Source organism: Crotalus tigris, unplaced genomic scaffold (assembly GCF_016545835.1).
Source record: "Crotalus tigris isolate CLP2741 ecotype Arizona unplaced genomic scaffold, ASM1654583v1 scf7180000018304.516572, whole genome shotgun sequence".
Taxonomy (NCBI): domain Eukaryota; kingdom Metazoa; phylum Chordata; class Lepidosauria; order Squamata; family Viperidae; genus Crotalus; species Crotalus tigris.
In genome coordinates, this window is record NW_024096932.1 from 275,280 (window position 1) to 299,343 (window position 24,064).

At 39.2% G+C, this 24,064-nt stretch overlaps 1 protein-coding gene across 2 annotated transcripts in view; it reads right to left on the bottom strand.

Moving 5' to 3' along the window:
• Window positions 1–15,067, bottom strand: part of ITGAV (integrin subunit alpha V) — a 78,031-nt gene extending 62,964 nt beyond the window's left edge. Inside the window, exon 1 of one of the 2 annotated variants that reach the window (XM_039349969.1) lies at window positions 14,943–15,067. Coding sequence is in view for 1 of the 2 variants with exons in the window: in XM_039349968.1 (XP_039205902.1) it covers window positions 14,571–14,722 (152 nt within the window). In the remaining variant the exon portion in view is untranslated. Of the gene's footprint in view, window positions 1–14,570 lie in introns of both variants that reach the window. The other variant, XM_039349968.1, reaches the window with a different exon arrangement.
• Window positions 15,068–24,064: the final 8,997 nt, after the last annotated feature.

Here is a 24,064-nt window from a genome sequence, read left to right on the forward strand (position 1 = left end):
AGTTTAAATTGGAAAAATTTAAAAAAAAGGAAAAGTGTGCCTTCAAATCTATTTTGACTCCTGGTGACTGCCTGGAGACATTCCTTCTGCCTAAAGCTGGGAGAGAGTGACTAGCCTAAGGTCATTCAGCTAGCTCAGGGGTAGGCAACCTTGGCTCTTTTATGACTCGTGGACTTCAACTCCCAGAATTCCTGAGCCAGCATGGCTCAGCTTGGAAACCTCTCTCTTTCCCCTCAGCAAGGCTGGCTCAGGAATTCTGGGAGCTGAAGTCCACGAGTCATAAAAGAGCCAAAGTTGCCTACCCCTGAGTTAGCCTGTGTCTAAAGTAAGACTAAAACTTATAGTGTCCGTCAGACTAGAGAAACCAAAAATGACAAGGTGATTTACTCGGATGAATTTCTTTATTGCTGCTTGCCCATAGACAGGAATCTTGCCAGACGAAAGGGTAACCTGCATTAACTATTAGATTGAAAGGGTTAGGGTGGGTCCACATTGGGCCTCTTCCTACATATCAAGCATTCCAGGTTGATTTGTCTTTTAGCTCTTCGGAAAAGACTCCTTCCCTCCTGCGTGTCTGCACATTGCACCAGTGTCCTGGTTTCTACCCTGATGTCTTAAGTATAGGTAGTCCTCAGCTTACAATTATTCATTTAATGACAGTTTGAATTTACAATGTCAATGAAAGTTACTTGCAAGCTGTCCTCAAAGTTATGTCCATGACACCGCTCCCACAGTCATGTGATTGCAATCTGGGCACTTGGCAACTAACTCACATTTATGAGAGTTGTAGCATCTTATGGTCATCTAATTGTGATTTATGACCTTCCCAGTTGGCTTCTGACAGGCAAAGTCAATTGGCATTTACTTGATGATTGTGGTGATACACTTAATGACTGTGGTAAAAATGGTTGTAAAATTGGGTCCTATCAAGTGATGACTTGCTTGACAGCTGCATCGGTTAGCAACTGAAATTCTGGTCTCAACTGTAGTCGTAAGTTGAAGACTATCTTTCCCAGAGGTCCCCAGCCTTTTGGGCACCAGGGACAAGTTCCGTGGAGAAAGGTTTTTCCACAGACCAGAGAGTGTGTGGTTTTGTGTGCTGCCTGCATCCCATGGATGGGGCTTTGCTTGTTTGTGCGGACTGGTTGCTGGCATGCTGCAGCCCGCTGCTGGTCCACGGACCAGGGGTTGGGGACCCCGATCTATATTATACCAAACTGGGTCTTAAAAAAATTAGAGCACAAAGAGTCAAAATATTTGTTCTACCCTCATTCTAATGCCAGAAAAAAATGCAAATTACCTAATATATGTTTTACCCAACATAGTATAGCACGTCATGTCAGAATATTCTGCTAAGGGACAATGATGCAGGCCAATGTATGGATTGGATCCAATATATGAATGAGACTGCTGCTTGCTGATGCTGCTGGATAAATTAAGAGACTGTGGCATATATTGTATCACTGTAAGAGGATCATATATCCAACAGAAATGAGGGTGTTTTTTTTCTTTTTCTTTTCTTAAAAATCTGAGGAAGGAAGATATTTCACTTATACCATTTCTGTTATTGTCTTTGAAAATGGTATCCACATCTGTGCTGCTATCAAATGCTCATTAGTTCTATTTTTTTTCTTTATTATATTTTAATTTAAGATGTGTTTATCCATCCCTTAGGAACCCATAGCAGATTTTAAATATATGTTTATTCCTCATTATCCTAGAATAAATTATTGAAGAGTTTTTGACCATATAAGCTTCTTCTTCTGTGAACTTGGAATAATGATATTCTAAATCAGTGTTTCTTAAACATTTTTCTCTCAGGACTACTTTCTACCATAAACAAATTATGGAGAACCCCCCCAAAAGCTTATGGGTTATATTTTTCATATTATAAATTAAAATCAATGCATTGGCTGCTGCTATCATTTCTCACTATTGTTTTGATAGAGTTTTAATATTGCATTATTTCTCAACATAGGTTGCCAAATAATTTTGATTTTGAGGAGCATTGAGAAAGCCTTGGGAGATCTGCAGTGTCCTAGGACCATATTTAAAGAAACAATCTCCTAAATAAATGCTGAAAGAAAAAAACTGAAAACGTAGTTTCTATGTGTGCAACTACCAAAAGAATTTCAGCCATACGTGCATCTTGTTTCTTTGGATTGCTGCCTTATCTTAAATCTTGATTATTGCATTTTTAAAATGTCTTGGCAGAAAAGTTGCTGTTATCACTGAGAGAACGTTATGAACTAACCATTCATGACAAAGCAATTCCTTAAAAAAAATAAAGTCTGGCAAGTATGATTGATTATACAGTCACATATGAAAAGGGATGATGTCCTGGCAAACTTCATGTGTTTAGAAGTATCTTCCATGTATTTTAGGAAAGACTGTGACAGTTGGGAATGGAATAATAGTAGTATAGACTGCATGTTGTTTGGAGTTATGAAATACTGAGTGAATGTGGGAAGAGGGTGATACAAAGCAGCAGCAAGAATTAAATGGGAATAAAAGTCAGGAATTTTGAGTTGGGCAATTGTATAAATCAAATAATTGCATAAATAAAATCCTGAATCACACTCTATTATTTATTTTAGTGATATAGTGTAATTCATTTAGCCATTAAAAAAACAGAGCATAGTGCAGTAGTGGCAAACTTATGGCTCAGAGCCCTCTCTGTTGGCACGTGCACCACCACCACCAACAGCAGGTCCATCAGGCTGCCACCGCCACCTGGAGCAGGAACCCCACCTAGCACAAAGGAGGCGAAGCGCCGACTAGCATTTTACATGCGTCCATGCGCACATGGGGTCACGAGCACGCACATACTGCAAATGGGGCAGGGCTAGTGCCTGTGTGATACTCTCTAGCCCTGCCCCATTCTGGTGTGGTGCAGCGCCTTGTATCTGCATCCTGTGGTGCAGCGGCAGCCGTTTTTGCACCTTGCAGCATGGTGGTCCATTTTTGCACCCCCGGTTTTTGCATGCCAGAGGCGGCACTCAGAGGTGTATCCCTGCCCCCCCCAAGGGCACCACAATGCTGATGCAGCCCTGGCACTTTGCAATAAATAAGTGGGTTTTGGGTTGCAGTTTGGGCACTTGGTCTCTAAAAGGTTCACCAGATTGTTGGGGGCAATGTAAATATATATATATATATATATATATATATATATATATATATATATATATATATGTCTTTGGTTGTTAATATATATATATATATATATATATATATATATATATATATGTAGGTCTTTGGTTGTTCGGGTTTTCTCCCGCGTAAAATTGGAAGTGTCTTGGCGACGTTTCGACGAAGTCCCATTCGTCATCTTCAGGCTGGTGTTTTCAGCTTCGTGCTTCGAGCAGCAATGTGTGGTCTTAGCTGTTTCTTCCTTTTAACTGCCAGTGGGGGTATGAACTGATTGGGTGGGAGCTTGGCTGTGTTCTGATTGGGTGGAGGTGTGTTCTGATTGGTTAGGGGCTTGGCTGTGCTCTGATTGGCTGGGGGGTTGGCTGTGCTCTGATTGGCTGGGGGAGTGTTCTGTTTGGTTGTGCTCAGGTTAGTCTGAGTTGCAGAGGGGTTTAAGATTTTGGGCTGCCTTGCTATTTTTTGGCTTCGCGTTTGTGGTCGTGCCTCATTTTCATGGAGGGTGTCAGTTTGCTTCATGTATGGATTGGAGGGCTTTAAAGTGGCTAATGATGCAGCTCTGGTCTGGCTTCTGGTTTGTGGTCGTGCCTCATCATCGGTGTGGCTTTGGGTTTGCTTTTTGCGTGGATGTGTGGTGGTGACATCCTGTGTGGTTTTTGTGAGTGTGGGTCTGGTATCATTTTTTGTGTTAGGGAGTCGTTTGTCAATAAGGGCGGGTTTCCAAATGGCTGGTAGGCGGGAGGTATCATCTCGCTTGTTCATGCTGTGTGGGCGTTTTTCTATCTCGATGGCTTCTCTGATTATTCTGTTATTAAAATGTTCACTTTTGGCAATGGTTCTGGTATTTTTAAAGTCAATTTCATGTCCTGTGGCTTTAAGGTGTTGGACCAGGGAAGATGTTGGTTCCTCTTTTTTGACTGAGTTCTTATGTTCTTCAATGCGTGCACTTATTCTTCTGTTGGTTTGTCCGATGTATGTGGTGGGACAAGTGGTGTCGCCAAGACACTTCCAATTTTACGCGGGAGAAAACCCGAACAACCAAAGACCTACATACAAACACCCGCGAAAACCTCAGAAAACACACACACACACACATATACACACACACACACACACACACACACACACACACACACACAGTGCTTACTGGTGTACACCGCTTAGAGAGTGCTTGCACTTAAAGCGGTATATAAATCTCATAAATAAATAAATAAATCACTGGTATAGTGGATTTAAATTGGAATGTTTAGTCAAACCAATGTCTTACAGAGTGATGGTCAGACCTATAGAAAGAACCAGCCCTTGCTATTATTATTATTTTTCTTAAAACAGTGAACTCGTTTTAATGAGCTTTAGAGCTATCCTAAATGTTCTATATCAGGGATCCCCAACCCCGGTCCATGGACTGGTACCAGGCCACACAAACAAGCAAAGCCCCATCCGTGGGATGCAGGCAGCACACAAAACCACGCACCTTCCGATCCGCGGAAAAACCTCTCTCCACGTAACCGGTCCCCAGTGTCCAAAATGTTGGGGACCTTTGTTCTATATGATGAATAGCTGGAGATTATGGACAATTTTCAGATACTTAGCTGTTTTAGCTTATCTACCGCTCCATACTCTTTAAGCAACATCAGCACCAGGGATTCCTAATGCTGGAAAAAGTCAAAGAGACAAGTGCACATCCTTCTCTCACTTTCACTAATTAATCAACAAAGGCTAAAAGCCAAAGAAAATGCCCAGAGCGAGTAAAACTAAATGAAACTAAGTGTTTGGGCTACTGCCAAATATTTTATAAGTAAAGGACTTCTTTCAATCCAAACAACCATACTGTTATCATAAAGCAACGAGCCGTGGCTGTGATGCCTCAGACAACACAGCTTTGATGTCACTGTAGGAGTGATCCGCAAGACAAAACTCATCAGTCAATCTCGCTGCATAAACCATGTTGAAAAGAATGCAAAAACTGTGTAAAAATGCAACAGTATAACTATTCTCTGTAATCCAATGCGGCACTTTGAAATCTCAACACCAGATGTTAAACATGAATAAATGGCTCACCTACTGAATTTTCAACTCATCCAGTATTACTTTCTGGCCATCTTTCAAAAACTCTTTTTGCTGATAAAAGTTGCCTGGCCTGGGCATATAAAACTGTCCTATGTTTTAATAGATCCTAGTCTTTTCAGACGGTAATCAGTTATTTGAACAAGTCTTCATTTCCTGGCCTCAGAATCCAGGAAATATACACCTGAAATACAACTTCTACTATTAAAAGTAACCATAGAGAAAATAGTTCTCTGAATATGGATTTGATGTGCCTGGAGCATAATTAATCTAAGCCAGTGGTTCTCAACCTGTGGGTCGGGACCCCATTTGGGCTCGAACGACCATTTCACGGGGGTCGCCAAACAACGCAGTCCGCCATTTTCCCCCCCTTTTCCTTAGCTGTGCTACTCCCTTTTATTCTATTGGCTTTTGAAAGCCAATAGAATAGACTCTCTTGAATAGAGTCTAATTCTATTGGCTTTCAAAAGCCAATAGGAATTGTCCAGGCTGTCTCTGCCCTGCTGAGCCCGCCAAAAGTCCCATTCTGCAAACGGTGCTGCACCAGTTGAGTAGTCCTCGACTTACGACCGGTTGAGTAGTCCTCAACTTACGACCGATTGGGGGTCGCGGCATTAAAAAGGTTGAGAACCACTGATCTAAGCAATACAGTTAAAGTGAAATCTTCCAATAATTCAGGGGAGCAATACAATCCAGCAAGCAGACTGAAACAATTGTGCAAAAATTGCACTGAGGTTTTCCAAAAACTTTTTTTATCTTGTAATGGCTCATCAAATTTCAAAAACTGTTACAGCAAAGGTTTTAGTAGAGTACAAAATGAGTATAAATACAGTATGTGTGTTGATTAAAACTAGGCCAACATAATTTGCAATCTACCAAGCCAAAAATATTCTACAGTGGCCTGCCAGGTATTGGCCATTCCCCTGGCTTTGCTGTCTCAAGCGCAAAATGAAAACAAAAGGAACTCTTATAAGGCCTTATTTATATATTATACTATGCTGATGAGCCATGTTCATCTTACATATATTCAGGATAAAAATATTGAAGAACAGCCTGAGATCTGGGGGAAAAGAAATGTTACCCCACCCCTGGTAAAATCAGGACCAAGCAGATAAATCATATATTATGTTATATAATGAGGTTTCATTGGTTTATATCTGAATCTAGTCACTGTGGTTTTATAACACATTATTCAAAGCATAGCATTATCTATGAAACCCAGCCCACTGAGGCTTAGTAAACAATGGTTTGTCACAAGTCCACCAATATAAGACCTATTAAACTAAAGCTCTCTCCCAACATCTGTGCAGAAGTCTCCAGTGAGTCAAAATCAAGAAAATAAGCTACCAAACACCAATTTATCATTTTTTTTAAAAAAAAAACCAATAAACCATTACTAAACAAAGCAACTGGTGCTGCTCCTTCTCTAGTGCCCTGGTATTTTTAGGAAAAAACCTCATTGAACGTATTTGATTTTGACAAAGTGGCTTTACATGAAATCCTAAAGAAATTTTAACTCTAAAATTAATCAATCAGGCAACCCACACTTAATACGGCAGAAAGGCTACTGCTAACCTTAAAACCCACCTAAAAGCTGACCCAGCCATTAAAGTCAATTATAAACTTGTTATCTAAAATATAATGCAGACTTCACCTTTCACTGGAGAAATTATGCCACAGAATTACCATAATCCATAAATACATTTTTTAAAAAAGTTTAATATGGCACTATTTATTTTTGACAAATCTGTATTAGCATTTACTCATCAGTACATTTTAAGACTGAGTTTCCTGCATTTTCCTCCCCTTCTTCTGTAGTTGTGAAGATTTCACCTATTTCCCAGGATTTTTCAAAGGTAGTAAAAGAACTGAGAATCCTTCAGCAATTATTTATGTATGTTCCTAGTATATTCTATTTCATTCAACTAAAGCGCAGTTCAAATCAAATTTATTAGATAACATTTCAAACTGCAGTTAGCAGTCCTCAACTATGTATACAAACCACAAGTAAGATTAAATTTATTAACAGAACTCTCACATTTTACAGGATGAAAACCTAAGAGGAATTTTAATGTAAATAAAACCTTGTTTAAACAACATTAAATCAGAAGTTCACATCATGAGATGGCTCCAAATAACCACTTCCCACACATATCATTTAAATGAAGTTTCTCCCCCAAAAATCTTTGTGTTTGCAATGGCTTTCATGTAACCCAGGTCTGTGGTAATGCAGGGTGTGGGTTCCAGCAGAAGTTAATACCCAAACAACTAAGATTTTGTGGATTCCATCAAATTCCTTTTACTGTTAGGTCCTGGAAAATTGTTCCATGCAATTTGCACAGAGCTGTTATGGTACAAGCTATTTTATGAGCTTTCCTCTTTATTAATCTTAAATTTGCTGCATCCCTTTACAATATGGTCATGCATACTTTATGGCATGACTGAGTATGGTGTAGTCATTAAGGCATCAGATTAGAAACAAGGAAATCATAAATTCTAGTCCTGCCTTAGACATAAGCCAAATGGGTGGGACTTAGGCCAGCCACTCTCTCTCAGCCCTAGCAAAGAGGAAAGGGCAAACCGCTTCTGAAATCTTCCCAAGAAAATTGCAAGGACTTGACCATGCAGTCACTAGGAATCAAAAATGAAAAAAGCTTTATAGTATATTTTAAAACATGCACTATTCAGATCTTCAGTTTTATGCTAGCGGGGAGCCTATTACTGTCAATTATATTTAAATTAGTTATGAAAAATATAAACTGTTCTTATTTTACTAAGAAGCTTTATTGTGGCAGCTCTAGTTCTTTCTCTTAACAGTTACTGCTTGCATTTTCTTATTTAAAGATAAAAGGACTTGTTACATTTATCTTTTTTTAAAGGTTTAATTTTATTTCTCTCTGGTGAGATCTCTCTCATAAAGTTGAAAGAGTGGCTGATTTCATTTGCTGCATCCCTTGACATTATGGGGTTAAGAAATGGTGCTATAGAAATTAATGTTTCAATTGCCAGTAAAGCAGCCCAAGTTTGGGGAATCTCATTTCTCTTATACACTGGCCTTAAGGGGAAATGCCAGGTGAGGTGCCTCCTTGAAAGCAATGATGGGAGCAGGCAATATGAAGGTCTCACCTCAGAGGCAGGAAACTTTCTTGGAAAGGTAATTTGAGAAGTTTAGCTTTCCATATTATTTTGTTTCCATATTACTAACTCAGTGGTGCCTCTGCACCAGCTGTTTCAAAACTAAGATAATCCCATAATGTAAACTTACAATCAACATTGTATATACCAGGGGTATATACAGTCCCATATTTTCCAATGAAAAAAGGGACCAGTAAGTGCAGGCATTAATAATAATCCTCATATAAATAAGAATATCAGCATTTCAGTGGGTCAAGTAATTTTCAAGCTGATTCCACATAGGAACTAAGTTCCAAATTTTTTTGTTCCAATCAGTGACCAAAACTAAAATAAATACCCAGTGACAGGCCTGAAGGTGTGAAAAATTAAGTCCTCTTCTCTGATCATGTAATTGAATTTATGCTACGGAATCCTTAAAAAGATGTCCCTGTGAAATATATGTGACATTATATAAAAGTCTGCATAAAATAATGAGAAAGAATAAAACAGTAAGGTCTTTTATAATATAAATCTACCTCAAAGTAAAAAAAAACCATATTATCCTTATCTTTCTCAAAAAAAAAAAAATGTTAAAAGAGGATCTGGACCATTTTCTTTCTTTTTTTTCTTTTCCTTTGAACACAAATTCAAATTTACCCAGTGAGAAAATTTGTACAAGTCTTCATATTAGGGTAGACAAAGGAAGCAGAACAAGATCCAAATCCCCAACCCTTAAACTTGTCAAAATTGTTATTGACATCAAATAGAATTAATTCTGATTTACCATAATTTATAGAATAACCAGACATTATATCAAGTTTGTAGGCAGGACAAGAAGGCAGGACAAGGAGCAACGGGTGGAAACTAATCAAGGAGAGAAACAACCTAGAACTAAGGAGAAACTTCCTGACAGTGAGAACAATTAATCAGTGGAACAGCCTGCCTCCAGAAGCAGTAAATGCTCCAACACTGGAAGTTTTTAAGAAGAGACTGGACAGCCATTTGTCCGAAATGGTGTAGGGTTTCCTGCCTGAGCAGAGGGTTGGACTAGATGACCTCCAAGGTCCCTTCCAACTTTACTACTATTACATATTACAAATCAATTAAACGAAATGGAAATGTATGGGCCTATTCTAAGAGTACAATCCTATATATGTTCATTCATGTGAAAGTTCATTCAATTACAGATATGTGAAAACGGGAATAACCACAACAGGCAACTGTATGTATCGAACAAGACCAAAGATAACTTTTGAGTGGGGAACAAATAAGGTATAACAATGTATTCAATGGTCAGTATAAGAGCATTAAAACACACAAAATGTATCTTTTCTAATAAGACATCTAACAAGAATGTTACAATTACAATAGAGCAGGGGTAGGCAATCTTGGCTCTTTTATTACTCGTGGACTTCAACTCCCAGAATTCCTGAGCCAGCCATGCTGGGAGTTGAAGTCCACGAGTCATAAAAAGAGCCGAGGTTGCCTATCCCTGCAATAGAGACATGATAAAAGCATCTTAAAAGCACTCAAGATAAATAAAGCTCAATCTTTCCTATAATGTTTATATTTCTATTTTTGATAAGGAGTAAAAACACATAAATATGTAGTGCACTATCCAGAGAATTTTAATATTGGATTATACATAAATATACAGGTAGTCCTTGACTTACAACCACAACCGAACCCAAAATTTCTGTTGCTAAGTAAGGCGTTTGTTAAGTAAATTATGCCCCATTTTACAACCTTTCTTGCCATATTTGGTAAGTGAATCACTGCAATTGTTAAGTTAGTGACATGGCTGTTAAGTGAATCTGGTTTCTCCACTGACTTTGTTAGAAGGTCGATCACATGACCCTTGGATGCCACAATAATCATAAATTTTCATCACGTGACCATGGGGAGGCTGCAACAGTCATGTGAAAAATGGTTATAAGTCACTTTTTTCAGTGCCTTTGTAACTTTGAACGGTCACTAAACAAACTGTTATAAGTCGAGGACTACCTGTATGCATAATTTTATAACATAAAACCGATGAAGATAAAAGATATGTGAAGATAAACCCACTGTATTTAATAGTGTTCAGATTAGGGTGGAATCCATTGCTGGTTTATAATTTTGAATATCATAATTGAGATTCACTTCAAAGAGGAATATAGCCTTAATTGACTTTAATGAGATATATAATAATAACGCTCTCACTAGGTTTATTACACAATTGCAGTTGTATTTTAAACAACTTAATGATGCACTGTAGTGCTTTGTAAGCCATTTCAAATAAATGTGTTCATAAAAATGAAACAAGGATTTTCATATAACTATAAATAAATACTTATTTAATTATATAACATTCCAGATCATCGGATACTCGTATTTCTGAATATTTTACATATATTGTAGTTATGCTGCCTGGAGTTGTTGGATAGTTAGCCGTAAAACTAGTTTGATAAATAAAATAAGAAATAATCAGAAGAGAACAGAAACAATTAGCTATTAAATAGTTAGGGGACAAACCACTCAGTGTTTCGGAGGACAAACGCCATAACAACCAACATGATGTTACTTCACTACTGGATGGGGCAGAAATTTACAGCTAGCATTTTCTATAGTTTTATGGATTTTTCAATGATTTTTAAAATGTCTTTAAAGGTTTGGATAACTTATGTGGTCATTTACCACACTTCTCTTTTTCCATTTCCTGCTGCAGATAATAAGGAATTCTACTCTTTTGGAGACATAATTTCTGAGGCCAAACAAAGGGCATTCAAGGGCTAGATATTTTGTTTGTTTGTTTGTTTGTTTATATGCTGCCCATCACACAGAAAGGTGCATCTGGATGTTATAAGTATATAGATATGGTAGATATGGGCCCATATCCACATAATGGGGATGTTGGTCTTTACAGCTTTTACTGAAGGATTGGCTCATACTTTTTGCTTTGTGTTAAATCCTTTCACAATACAGTGTTTCTACAATAATTACCATGCACAGAATCCCTATGTTTAGAGGTATTATGTCAAAAGTTAAGGAGAAAATATTGACTAGACTATCTCAGTGAATCTGGCTGCCAGAATTAAACCATAAAAAGCAAAAAATGTTACCCTGCGACGAAACAGCAAAACCTTCAGAGATTTTTTTTTTTTAATGAGCCATGCCTTTGTTAGAACAAGCCATAAGGTCACAAAACAGCATGCAAGCTTTTGAGCCCACTGGGATTGGGAAAGAAGCAAAGACACTCCAATATGACCACTGAAAATGGTTGGATAGTTCATATCTCAGCACCTCTGAACTACCAGTGAAGGCACTGGTTAATTACTTCATTTATTATTATATTTCTATCACCAGGAACAAGAGCAGGGCCAGACATTTTCTGCTTCTGAAGGAAAAAGCTGATCCCTTCCTGGGACCACACTTGGCATAAGTAAGCCAATTGGATCTGTGATAGAGTCATTTCATTATTAGGCTTAGTAAGACTACCACAGAAATGGTAGCCAGCTAGCTTTTCTCTTCTCAGGGCCTTCACTATTTATCTATAGATCAGGGGTTCCCAACCAGGAGTGCTCATACCCCCTGGGGGCGCGAGACGATATTCCAGGGGGTGCGAAAACTTAGTTTTTCAAAATTATAGTGCTTATGCATAATTTGTTGCTGTTATTACAAACTTTTGTAAGGGTATGAGAATATATCAGGAGCATTCTAGGGGTGCGGGATATAGAAAAGGTTGGGAGCCGCTGAAGTAGTTATAAAGGGAGGGGAGTATATTTTGGTCAGCACCAAAGAGTCATGTCCCAGATCTTTTAGACTATGTATACGGGGACCATGCTTTCCTACATCTTAGGGAGCAAAATATTTCAGCTCCTTTAGGAGTTGAACTTTAAAGACAGGCAATATGAGAGTATTCTAAGGTGGTGACAGGCTAACTTAAAGTAATCTGGGAAAGGTTTTTTTTTAGTGGAGTGAGCTTAGTTCCCTTAATACAGAGGTTCCCAAACTTTGGGACACCAGACTGGTTGTGTGGAGAGAGGGGACAGGAAGGGGCGTGGTTTTGTGTGCTGCCTGCATCCTGCAGATGGGGCTTTGCTTGTTTGTGCAACCCAGTTGCTGGCATGACGTGGCCCGGTACCGGTCCACGGACCAGGGATTGGGGACCCCTGTCCTAATACATTTATTATTTCTTCTGGTATGCTACCTGAATACAGGTATAATAATACTTAATAAAGCAACAGCTACATAATAGTTCACTGGGTTGTCTGAACCCAGTCATTTTGGTTTATGGCTTAATGTGCTTGATAAGTCAGACTTAATTGTGTTTAATTCTGTTTTAATATGTGTGTGAACCTAGCACTTATTTCTGTTATCAATGCATGTTTGAACCAGAGGCCCAGTTATCCATTGGTAATAACATTTTGATTTTATCTATCAAAGAAAACACCAAGAAAGTCTGGTTGCCTTTTGGAAAAAACAACTTTGGGCCAACCATGTCTTAGATGATTGAGAATCTCTATAGGCAAGGATTGTATTTATAGTTAATGTATCTCACTGTTTTCATTTTTAATGTTCATTTTCTGAAAATATATAAAACAAAGGTAAATCCCCTAGGATCAGTAGGATTTAAATCTAATATTGTATTTATGACTTTCCCTCACTTTCATTTAATAATGGCACAAACATGACTGGCAACATCTTTTTTCTGCCATATCTCTGAGGAATGTCTACATTCCATTCCCAACCCATGAATAAGATGTTCAGCTGGATAAACAGTATCTTCTTGTTATACTGTCAAGGTCCTAGGGAAGCTTTAAGATATAGGCTTTGTCACCTATTGCCTTGGAGAGAAGTCAGGTGACTGCATGACTTTGAAACACAGACAGGATAGGACTCAGCAATGGAGAAAATAGTTGTTGGGCTGCTGTCATTTTTTTTTTTCTGATTAAAGACTACTTGGACTTAACAACCAGGAAAAACTCTTAGAAATGTAGTTTTAGGCTAAAAGTTACTCTTAGGATATTTTTTGGGGGGGAATATAGAACAGCAAATCATATTGTATGATCTCACCAGCAGATGTAGTCATTGCATACAGAAACATAATTACATTCAAAATATTGCTCAGAGTTAAAGTCTCCACCTCAAACACTGAACTAGGAAGAAAGTTCTATTCAAATCAAAAGAATACTCTAAGAAGTTAGCTGTAATTATGGAAACAGAAGCCTAAGGAAAATATCTATTTATATTTATTCCTGGGGCATCCTCTTCCCCACTTCCCAGCACTTTGAACTTTTTGCCACCATAATCAAAATGAAGCACTGTCAGATAAATTAAATTTACTGGATGAGAGTGCTTTGAGTGAAAACAATGCTCAGTGAGACACCAGTTTTATAAACTGAAAGTACTGGCTTTATAAACTGAAAGGGTCTATCTATCTATCTATCTATCTATCTATCTATCTATCTATCTATCTATCTATCTATCCATATACAGTTTACATGTATATAGGATTTGTTGCCACATCTCAAAGCACAGAGTAAGTAAATTAGATACACATTGTTAGGAAGAAAAAGTGCTTTTAAATGTAAGTCCTAAAGGCAGTAAAGCAAAACATTAGCCCTCTATTTTTCTTCTACATGTTTTATATAGCATCCAATAACTCTTCACCTAAGCACAGCTATCTTTCCCTACTACAAATCTATAGATTGGATGAGAAGACTTCAATCTACAAAAAAAGAAGAGAGTATTTGGATTTTACCAAATCCTCTTATTTGTGCTTCTCCGGTAAAAAGGGAAGGGAAGCCTGCATCCCCATACCATTTACCTAGGAGTAAACTCCATTGAAATCGACAGGATTATCTTCCCTCCCAAACAGAGCAGTACTTCTCCTTAAGGCTGAAATACGTTCTGCTCAAAATGCAAGCGAGGATTTTAATGAAACGTAACAAAAGGTTAATCCGGTTTGGCAAGGAGGGCAGGGAAGAATGGCAAATCGAGAATCTTAAGTCCCACTAGCCGGATAGACACTTGCTCCGAAGTTCCCCCGGCAATTCCTTTCAAAAGTGGGATCCTTCCCAAGCGTAGCTGCGCTCCAAATAGGGACCGAAGCGGACCCAGGTTCGGTTCTGTTTGAAGAACTTTCCTGGGATTTCGCCAAAGGAGTTTCTAGCGTCCACCGCCTACTACTAAGAAGGAGCTCTGGGAAGCGGCGGAGATTTTCAACGTCTTGCAAAAGCGGCGCCTGACAAGGGACTTACGAAGACTGGTCGGGGGCGAAGAAATCCACCGCGAAGCCGAAGTAGCTGCCGTCGGAACCCGAGTATACAGTCGGGCTCTCCGCGTCCAGGTTGAAGGCGTACCCCGGCGCTAGCAGGAGACCGGCGAAGAGTAACAGACAGAGCGCGACCATAGTTAGCCCAGGAATGCCCAGCGGATGCCCCAGGGAACCGTGGAGGGAGAGAGGGAGAGAAAAAAAAAGAGAGAGAGGAGGAGGCGGATCTTCCCGGATTTCTGATTGCCGCCGCCGTTCCCCCTCCTCCTATCCGATGCCCAGCAGCAAAGCGCCGCGGCAACGCCGAGCAGTGGCGGCGGAGGGAAAGAAAAATAAAATTAAAAAAAAAAAAACCCACAATCACCCGACGTGTCCTCCGATGGACTGCAAAAGACTCCTAGCCGGCGGGGAGCTCAGCACTTCCTTTTTGTTTTGTTCCCTATTTCCCCAGGACGGGTACGAGGACGTGGGCGGAGAAATCAGTAACCTCCGTCGCCAGCCTAAGCGAGGTCGATCCGCCCCTTTCGTTTCCAAAGAGAGGAGGAGGAGGAAGAGGGGGAGAGGAAAAGAAAGCGAAGGAACGAAAAGCGTCGCGTCGCGGGCTCTGCGGGCGCTGAACGGGGACGGGCGCGCGCTGGTGCCGGAGCAGGGGGTGGGGGTGGGGAGAACTGGCTGGGGTTATCCTGAGGTCCTTTTTTTTTTTTTTTAAACTCCGGGAATAGGCGGTCGTTTGACTAGGGTTTGACCTTAGGTAGCTCGAGGAAGTCTCCAGGATGGCTGGGCCGAGAGCTGCACGCTTTTAAACAATGCTATTAATAGGATTCGTAATAATAATTCGAGAGTTGCAACTGGGAAGAGTAAGATTATGCGCACGATCTGGGCATGCGCAGGGCAACCCACGGCTGTCCATCGGGAAAATGAGCATACCGAATTGGATCGGCTGTAGAGTCCCAGGGTGGTCTACATGGAGGAGGAGGGGAGGAAGAAACGCTGTGCCCTCGATCCTCAGCCACCCCACAGACGGGGATAGTTCCTGGACGTCCCATCGCCCTTCGAAGTGCGTTGGGGACGATGAGTCTCCTGGATTGCTTCTTTCGTTAATCCTGAACCTTTCACACGACCTCTATGTGCGCAAAGGCCGTACGCGGGGAAGGCAAAATTGACAATTCGCAAGGAAATATAGTGGTCACTTGTGCCTTCCTACCGTTCGCCGGGGTGAGTTCCTTTTCGTTACCCAACAAGCAGGGTTTAAATCGGGGTCTTTGGTAAATTATTCAGGTGATTCCCCCCCCCCCCAAACGTCTACATGAAATGGTGACTCGTAAGAGTAGTAACTTTTCATCAGTAGCTTAAATATTTAAAGTGTGGCCAAAAATGGTATCATTTTTTATGAAGAAAGCTGCTTAGACTTTTTTGCAATTACAGCTAGTCCTAAATGACCACAGTTCATTTAACGACTGTTCAAAATTACAACAGCACTGAAAAAAGTGACTTATGACAGTTTTTTCCACATTTACAACCATTGCAGCATCCCCAGGGTCACGTGAACAAAATATGGATGCTTGGCAACGGACACATATTTATGACAGTTGCAGTATCCCAGGTTCATGTGATTACCTTTTGAGACCTTCTGACAAGCAAAGACGAGGAAGCCAGATTCACTTAACAACTGTGGCAAGAAAGGTCCTAAAATGGGGCAAAATCCACTTAACAAATGTTTCACTTAGCAACAAAAATTTTGGGCTCAGTAGCGTCATAAATCGAGAACTATCTATAGTTTTGTTCTGATGAGCTACCTGTTATGCATAATTCTCCATAGTGAATTATTCCTGCATATTGGTGAGGTTCTTTTTATAAGTTGAAACTGAAAATACACTTATTACCAAAATGCCTTTTCACACATTGTTTGCTAGGAAATGTGATAATATGTACCAAGGGTCAAAAGCCATCCTACTATCTCCAATCCAAGGCCATGCAACTACCCCTCATGCACTTCCTATCTTTGGGATAAGTGAGAACATAGGAATTCTCTTAATCATACTTTCCTGAGACCTAGCCTAAATAAATCCAATGGAGTTCAGTGGAATTTACTTCTCACTCAGCATAGGAAACTGCTATAGCACAGGCCAGTCATTCCTTTCAGTGTTGCCTATTTTGACACCCTGCAACTTTGGGCAAAACAGGCAAACGTCTTTTTTTTCTATCAATTACATAAAATTCTTTTAAGTGGAAATGCCAGGGATTTTCTACTTGCTGAGAATGTGCTTTACCTGATCTCTAGTCTATCACCTCCTAATTAACTTATTTAGTACTGGGTCTAAGTTTCATTTGAATGAGGACCATTTAAATTTAAATAAACACACTTATCCAACTTGGTATCCTCTATATGTTTTGGATTGTAATTCCAATAATATCCAGTGAAGTAATGTTGGAGATAAAGTGTATGGAATAGCAGTGTGTGGAAATAGGGTATGTAGTGAAATGGTCTGGGGTGGGTTTTTTGTTGTTGTTGAATATTTCCTATGTGTAGGTCATCACATACTGACATCATCCAATCACATGAACCAATACTAGTTTGGAGTATGAAGATCTGATTGCAGATTATTATATAGCCTTGTAAACCTTACCTTCAGCTAGTCATTGGCTAGTTCACACATCATGCTAATTATAATGTGGTTTGATTGGATTAATTATAATTAAACAAACAGCTTTAGCACCATGACAACTATCAATGTCTCATAGAACAATGGTAAAGATAAAAGTGAGGGAAAGAGCTCTGAGCTCCCTTAGAGGAACAAGAGAATAGCATATAAAACATGATATTATTGGTGCTTTTCTGCCTTTGAGTGATGGGCACTCAAGTGAGTTCAAACTGAATATAAATCAGCTGTGTGATAGGGTTGCAAAAAACAAAAGGAAGATGAAATTTTAGGCTGTATCAACAAAAGTATGTTTTCCAAATCACTTCATTCTTCTTCGGTTACACTCCATCTGAAGTATTGTACACTACACTTTAAGAAGATTCAGAGAAATTGGAAAGATTCAAAGAAGGGCAACAAGGGTGATTAGACTAGAAAACTAGATACTAAGTCATGTGAAGAAAGACAGGAGATGAGCATGTTTAGCCTGGAAAAATATGACTTAGGGGACATATGATAGCATTCTTAAAATTACTTGTCTGCCACAGAAAAAAAAGATCAAATTTTATTGTCTCTTATTCCAGAGTTCAGAACAAGGAATAATAGAATGGAACTACAGGAAAGCAGATACTGAATTCTAGAAGAAATAGCCCTAATAATCAGTGCAATTTATTGTTGAAACCCAATTATTGACAGAAGTGGTAGGCTTCATTTGCTAGATGTGTACTAACATTGGCTAGATAGCCCTATGCCTGGCATCATGAAATCCAGCTGAGTGACCTTGGGCCAGTCAATCTCTCTCAGTCCAATTCACCTCACAGGATTGCTGTTGTGGAGAATATAGGAGGAAGAAGGGGACTAAATCACTAGACTACTAAGTGAAATGTACATTGCTTGTGTAAATGTGTATAAGAAAATGTTATGTACTTAGAAAATCCTAAAATTAAGAGAGGGTTTTCCTGTGCAAAGAAATGGCAGTTGAAAGAAGTTTTCCAACTCTTGTGGTAAATTAGGAATTTGAGTAAAAAGCAAATGCAGTCATCCTCTCAGTAGATTCAATGCTAGGCAATCGATGAAACATTGAATACTAGGAGTCCTTTTATTTAAGGAAATCAGGTTATATGGATGCACACAGGAGCATGTTCAATGGCTTCAGGAAAAGGAGACCCAGATAACAGTAAATCTAAAAGGAGGAATTACACTGCTTGCAACAGAATGAAAAATAAAATGTTTATAAACTTGAATCCTTGAGTTGAGAACTATGCCACAGTGATCTTCTTTTAAACTTTATTGATCTCCAAAAACAAATTTAAAAGATAAACTGACAAGAAAGAAAAATTTTATGAATGAAAAAAAAAAAGATAAAGAAAGAAAAAAGAGGTGCAAAAAGACAAGAAAAAATGACTCTTGACTTTCTTTGGAACAGATATGAATTAAAAAAAAAATGACTCTTGACTTTCTTTGGAACAGATATGAATTAAAAAAAAGTACACCGAACTCTTACTCTAAGGTTAACATTTATCTATATTATTTCTATAGTCCCATATATGTCTCATCAAATCCTAAAATTAACACTTCATTTTTTAAAGTTTCTTGTTAAAAATCCAAAAGCGATTTCCCAGTAGAAACAAAATTATTCCAGATCTTTTCCTTAATCAAAGCTGTCAGTTTTGCCATCTCTGCCTATTCCATCGGCTTCACCATCCATTTTTCCATTTTAGATATTAGTAGATCCTTCCACCTTTGTGGATATAAAAGTCTCACTTCTGTTATCATACATAAAAGCAAGGTTCGATAAGATTTGTTTGTCCATTAAGCCCAAAAGTCTCTGGACCATATGTTATTGAATGATCTTATATATATATATCTGTTTAAATCTGCATCAAACTTAGTGAGAAGGCTTGAGTTTTGAGGAATTTACTTTCAGTTTGAACTACTGTAGTGCTTTGTCAAGCAGCTGCTTATTTGTGCAATTTGTTCAGAGACATGTTTCTTGAAATAAACAAAGCATACTAGATTTGAAAAGATTTTAAGCACTGAAGATTAGAGAGGTTTACTATTGTTTTTCCTTTCTGGGTTTTCTTTGCAAACATTATTTTCCCTACTTACTTATCTTTTGATACTTGTCACAAACAGCTGATTTCATTAAAGCAGTTGTTTGCTGAGTCAATAAAACCACTTCCCACTCATCTCCCACCCGATTTAGTCACTATTACTCTGGAAAAGAAATTATAGAACTGTTACTGTATGGACTTCTTACACTTCTTGTAAAAATATTGTAGCCGTCTGTTTGGCTTTGAGCCAACCAGTCCTGTGTGGTTATGTCTGCCCAACCTAATATTTCAAAACTCTTTATCTATAATCCCTAATCATGCTAAGCAATGACTTGCTTAAATCATGTTTTTATGCAATGTCTTGCTTAAGTCATGTTTTTATTGACCAAATTACCCATTTGGTTGGGTTCATATGTTAAATAAAATAAAATAAAAATTAAATTAAAAACCAGGTAAAGACATTCTGACTTAACATAATGTGTGAAAACAATCACACTAATAAGAAATCTGATGAAAATCTCATAACAGTTTATTTTTTGACTAATATTATATCAAGTGTTTTTTTTCTGCATTTGAAACTACCAAAAATGACCTCTAACCGTAAGCCCCAAATCTTTCATTGTAGCTTAGTGAATTGTATGAATCAGGTCTTAAAAGCTACCATGTTTAAGTATGGCAAACACTGCCAGTATATCCTAATGGGGTATAACCTAACTAAAGAGGTTGTATTTCTAAAAAAGTAAATGCTGAATTGGCTTTTGGCAAAGGAATTACCTAAACTACCCCCCATTGGGGGCCAGGGATCCTTTTATTTTTGCTACTATACACATTGCTGAGAATCTGTGTCTAACAAAGAATGATCCCAAGCCTGGAGTGGAAAAATTCGGGATTGGTCAGGGTTTATGCAGCTCACCAACATCCCTTGCTATTCCTAAAAAAACTTCACATTGTGGGAATCCAGAGATTTTTGGCTATATTACTGCATTTTGTGAGTTTGGGTGATGGTGGTGAAGAAGCAAACAGGTTGCCTTCAGCCTTAGAAACGTGTATGTAAGGCACCAGTTTTTTCCCTTCCATTCCCACTAGAGCAGTGGTTCTCAACCTTTCTAATGCCGCGACCCCATAATACAGTTCCCCATGTTGTGGTGACCCCCAACCACTTATACATCACCAGGTGCCAGGGGCATGGCCAAAGAAAAGGGGGGAAAAATGGCGGACAGCCTTGTTTGGCGACCCCCGTGAAATGGTCGTTCGACCCCAAATGGGGTCCCGACCCACAGGTTGAGAACCACTGCACTAGAGAATCACTTTTAAAATATAGCCCCTCCATGCCATGCAAAGCCTGGTGTGGCCCCTCCAACTGAGGGAAACTGCACACTCCTGTCTAGACAAACAGGGTAACAATTTACTTCTTATCCTTTGCTTTTGTGTAAATTAATGCTTGTCATCCTGCCTGGGTTTGGAGAGTGATTAACTAAATCTGACAGATAAGTGACTAACAAAATATTAGTAATACCTGTTTCAGTCTGGACAGACAAAAACAATTTGTGGTTAAGTACAGCTCTTGTGAGCAACCATTTCTATATCACAGAGAAATAGTTGTAAAATCACACTTCTAGTGTAATTTGCTTTGTGGCCGAGCATGGCTACAAAATGAGGAAGCAACATGGTTGGAATCTCCTTCCCGACAATAAAATGTGCTGAGATATTTATATTTGTTCTGTGTTGTGTTTCCCAGTTGGCAGAGGCCACCAGAAGTAATATCCAAAAGCATGACTGATGCTGTTTCTGTCCCTTATCTGGGCCTTAAACATGACTGGAAAGGATCCAGATAAACCTCCTTACCAAGGATCCTCTGAAGCTGCAGTGCAACCACCTTTTCAATCACCTTCTCTAAAATGAGAAGGTGGGAGACTGGAGGGAAAGGTCTAGCAATGGTTTGAGAAGAGGGTGCACTCTAAATGGTGCTGGTAATACCTCATCTGAAGGATGAATTAACCATCACTTAGGACCTACACATCACTCCCAGGTGGTCTTGACCAAACAGGAGAGGCATGGATCCAAATCATAGTTGAATATGCTTATAGTCCTGAGGATCCTGTCCACTTTCTTTGGTCCAACCAGATCAAACTGTTCCCAGTTATCACTTCCCCAGGAATCTCTAAAGGACATGCATACTTGGGCTTCCAACTGAGTACAGATCCAAGTAATTTTATTCACCAGGTGTACTGAAAATTTCTCAGCATGATCCTGAAGATGAACCTCAAAGTCCCTTTATTCAGAAAGGATTGGGTAACCCTAAACAGGGCTGTTTGATATTTTGTCACTTATTGCTATGAGGTAGACTTAATAGCAGCTGTAACTGGTAATTGATCAGGTTAGCCCCTTGTCCTCCTCCAGTGATGCTCTAGTCTAGATCAGGGGTGTCAAACGTGCAACATCACATGACGTGTTGCGACGTATCACAACTTTTTCTCCATTGCCGGCAATGGGGTGGGCACAGTTTCGGCATGACGGATCCAGCCCAAGGGCCGGCAGTTTTGACACCCCTGCTCTAGATGTCTCTTGATCCTTTTCAGCTCCCTCAACTCCTCTGTAAACCACTGGAGATAAGGCAAGATAGTTTGCAGAGGCACAATATCCTTATTCTAAGCAGTTGCCAAGGTCTGAGTAGGGCTATATAGCAAAACTTCAGGAACAATTTCCAATTGCCTTTGGAACTGCAATGGGTCCCTCAGTCACTTAGGCATCAATGAACTGACATGGATTAGAATTGGATACCTTCAGACCTGATCAATTAGATTAGGGAAAAAATATGGAAGAAATCTGCATGATTGCTAAGAATCAACACCATTGATGGCACATAATCATTACACCTGTTCACACTATTGTATAAACTGACCTAACACTAAGAATGTTGAAAATAAATATATTAAAAATCCTGCCAAGAATTATCAGTAGTTGCTGCCATTTTTCTCTCTCTTTTATTTTATAATGCCATTTCTGTTTTTAGTATGTGGGAGGAAAAAGAGTAACAAAGCTGTATGAAAGAGTAGGAAGCAAGACTGGCAGAAAACTCAAATGTTTCTTATTAGATGAATTCATGTTTAAGTAACAGATGAAAATGTATTCACTTTATTCTTTATTTAAAAACAGCTACAGAAGTCTGTGTGACCAGATTAGCAAAGGCAATTGCCAGCTCAGTAGTATAACTGCTCCACTAGTTTCTTCAAAATCACTGATTTCTTTGTAGGAAGCTTGATAATGGGAGATTATCATGGATAGCCATGCATCATGTGAGACAGACCCAGGAATCATCTGAATAGAAAGCAGCCTTTGTATTTGTATTAGTTATAATCTTAATGCCATTCTTTTGAGGAATTATGGTGGACCATAGCTGTTGGTTTCTTCCTTCTCAAGACCAGCAGGTTTATTTAAATAAGAGAACAGATTTCAAACAATTTGGAAACAAAGTACTGATTCCACTACTGAAAAACAAAACCAGTTTCTGTTGTGGTTAAGGTGCTGGACCAGAAACTGGGAGACTGTAAGTTCTAGCCCTTTTGGGCATGAAAGTTGTCTGGGTGACTTTGGGCCAGCCAGTCTCAGCACAACGCACCTCACAGGGTTGTTGTTGTGGAGATAACATGAGGCAGATACACATTCGGTTTCATGTCCTAAAAGTTGGAAATTAAGGCTCATTCTTCTTTTTTCCGAAGTACCAATGTTGTCTCAAAACTTTGGCCGACAAGCATAAAAGCATTCCTAGATGTCTCCCTCTGGGCCTGTCTTCCCCCTCCTTAAATTATGATTTACAAAAAAAACAAAAAAAAAACACCCTCAGGCTGGCTGGACAACCATATTTATTCCCCGGAAATATATGTGGGCATCCAAATAGCTGGAACTTATTTGGAACTTTCCATTATGCTCAGACAAGCTGCCCTTGGAAAGAATTGGAAGTGTTACAACTATCTGCCAACCTTTATGTCAAATGTCATTACTTTGGCAGGATATTTAATTGTGACTAATCTCTAGAAGACATTTTTCTACAGTAGTTTCTCATATTTCAGAATGTAGCCCCGAGTGTTGGTCTGTGCAGCCTTAACTGATGCATCTTTCATTTACAGTTAGTTACGTTATTATAAGGGTGTCAATCACATCTGAATTAGGGAATTTACAAATGCAAAGGGGAGAGTAAGTGATGAGTAGGACTGCTTAGTTCAGTACTGAAGAGTGAACTCAGTAATTCCCTATTCCTCAAGAACCAGTAAAAGCAAAGAAAGGAAGCAGGAAAAAACACTGATGATGGGGCACTCCAAGGTCCTGCCTAAACATATTTTGTTGATGGGATTGCTAATCCAAGTCTTAGAATCCTATGCAGGAAATTAAGTACCATACTCAATGGGAAAAGGTGTTCCATCAAGGCTTTCCCTTATCTCCCACCAAGCATTACCAGCCAGCAGGTAAACCGCCTACAGTCATTCTTCGAAGAGGGCTTGTTAAGGCTACCAGATTTAGCCATCTATCAAAACTTGCTTGTGGGTGCATTCAAACAGTCTGGAATTATCAGATGATGACCTTTTGATCATGGATTTAACACTCTCCCAGAAGAGAGTAAATCCATGTTCAAAAGTATATAGAGCAATTGTGATAAGTGGGGGAGAGTCACATCAGGAAGCACAGAAAAGAGGGTCACTCTCACCCTCAGGTGTACCTCCAGTCATTGGTCAGCTGCTGCTCCAAAGGACCTGGATTTCTGAACCAAGGATCAGCTCAAAGTCAGCCCA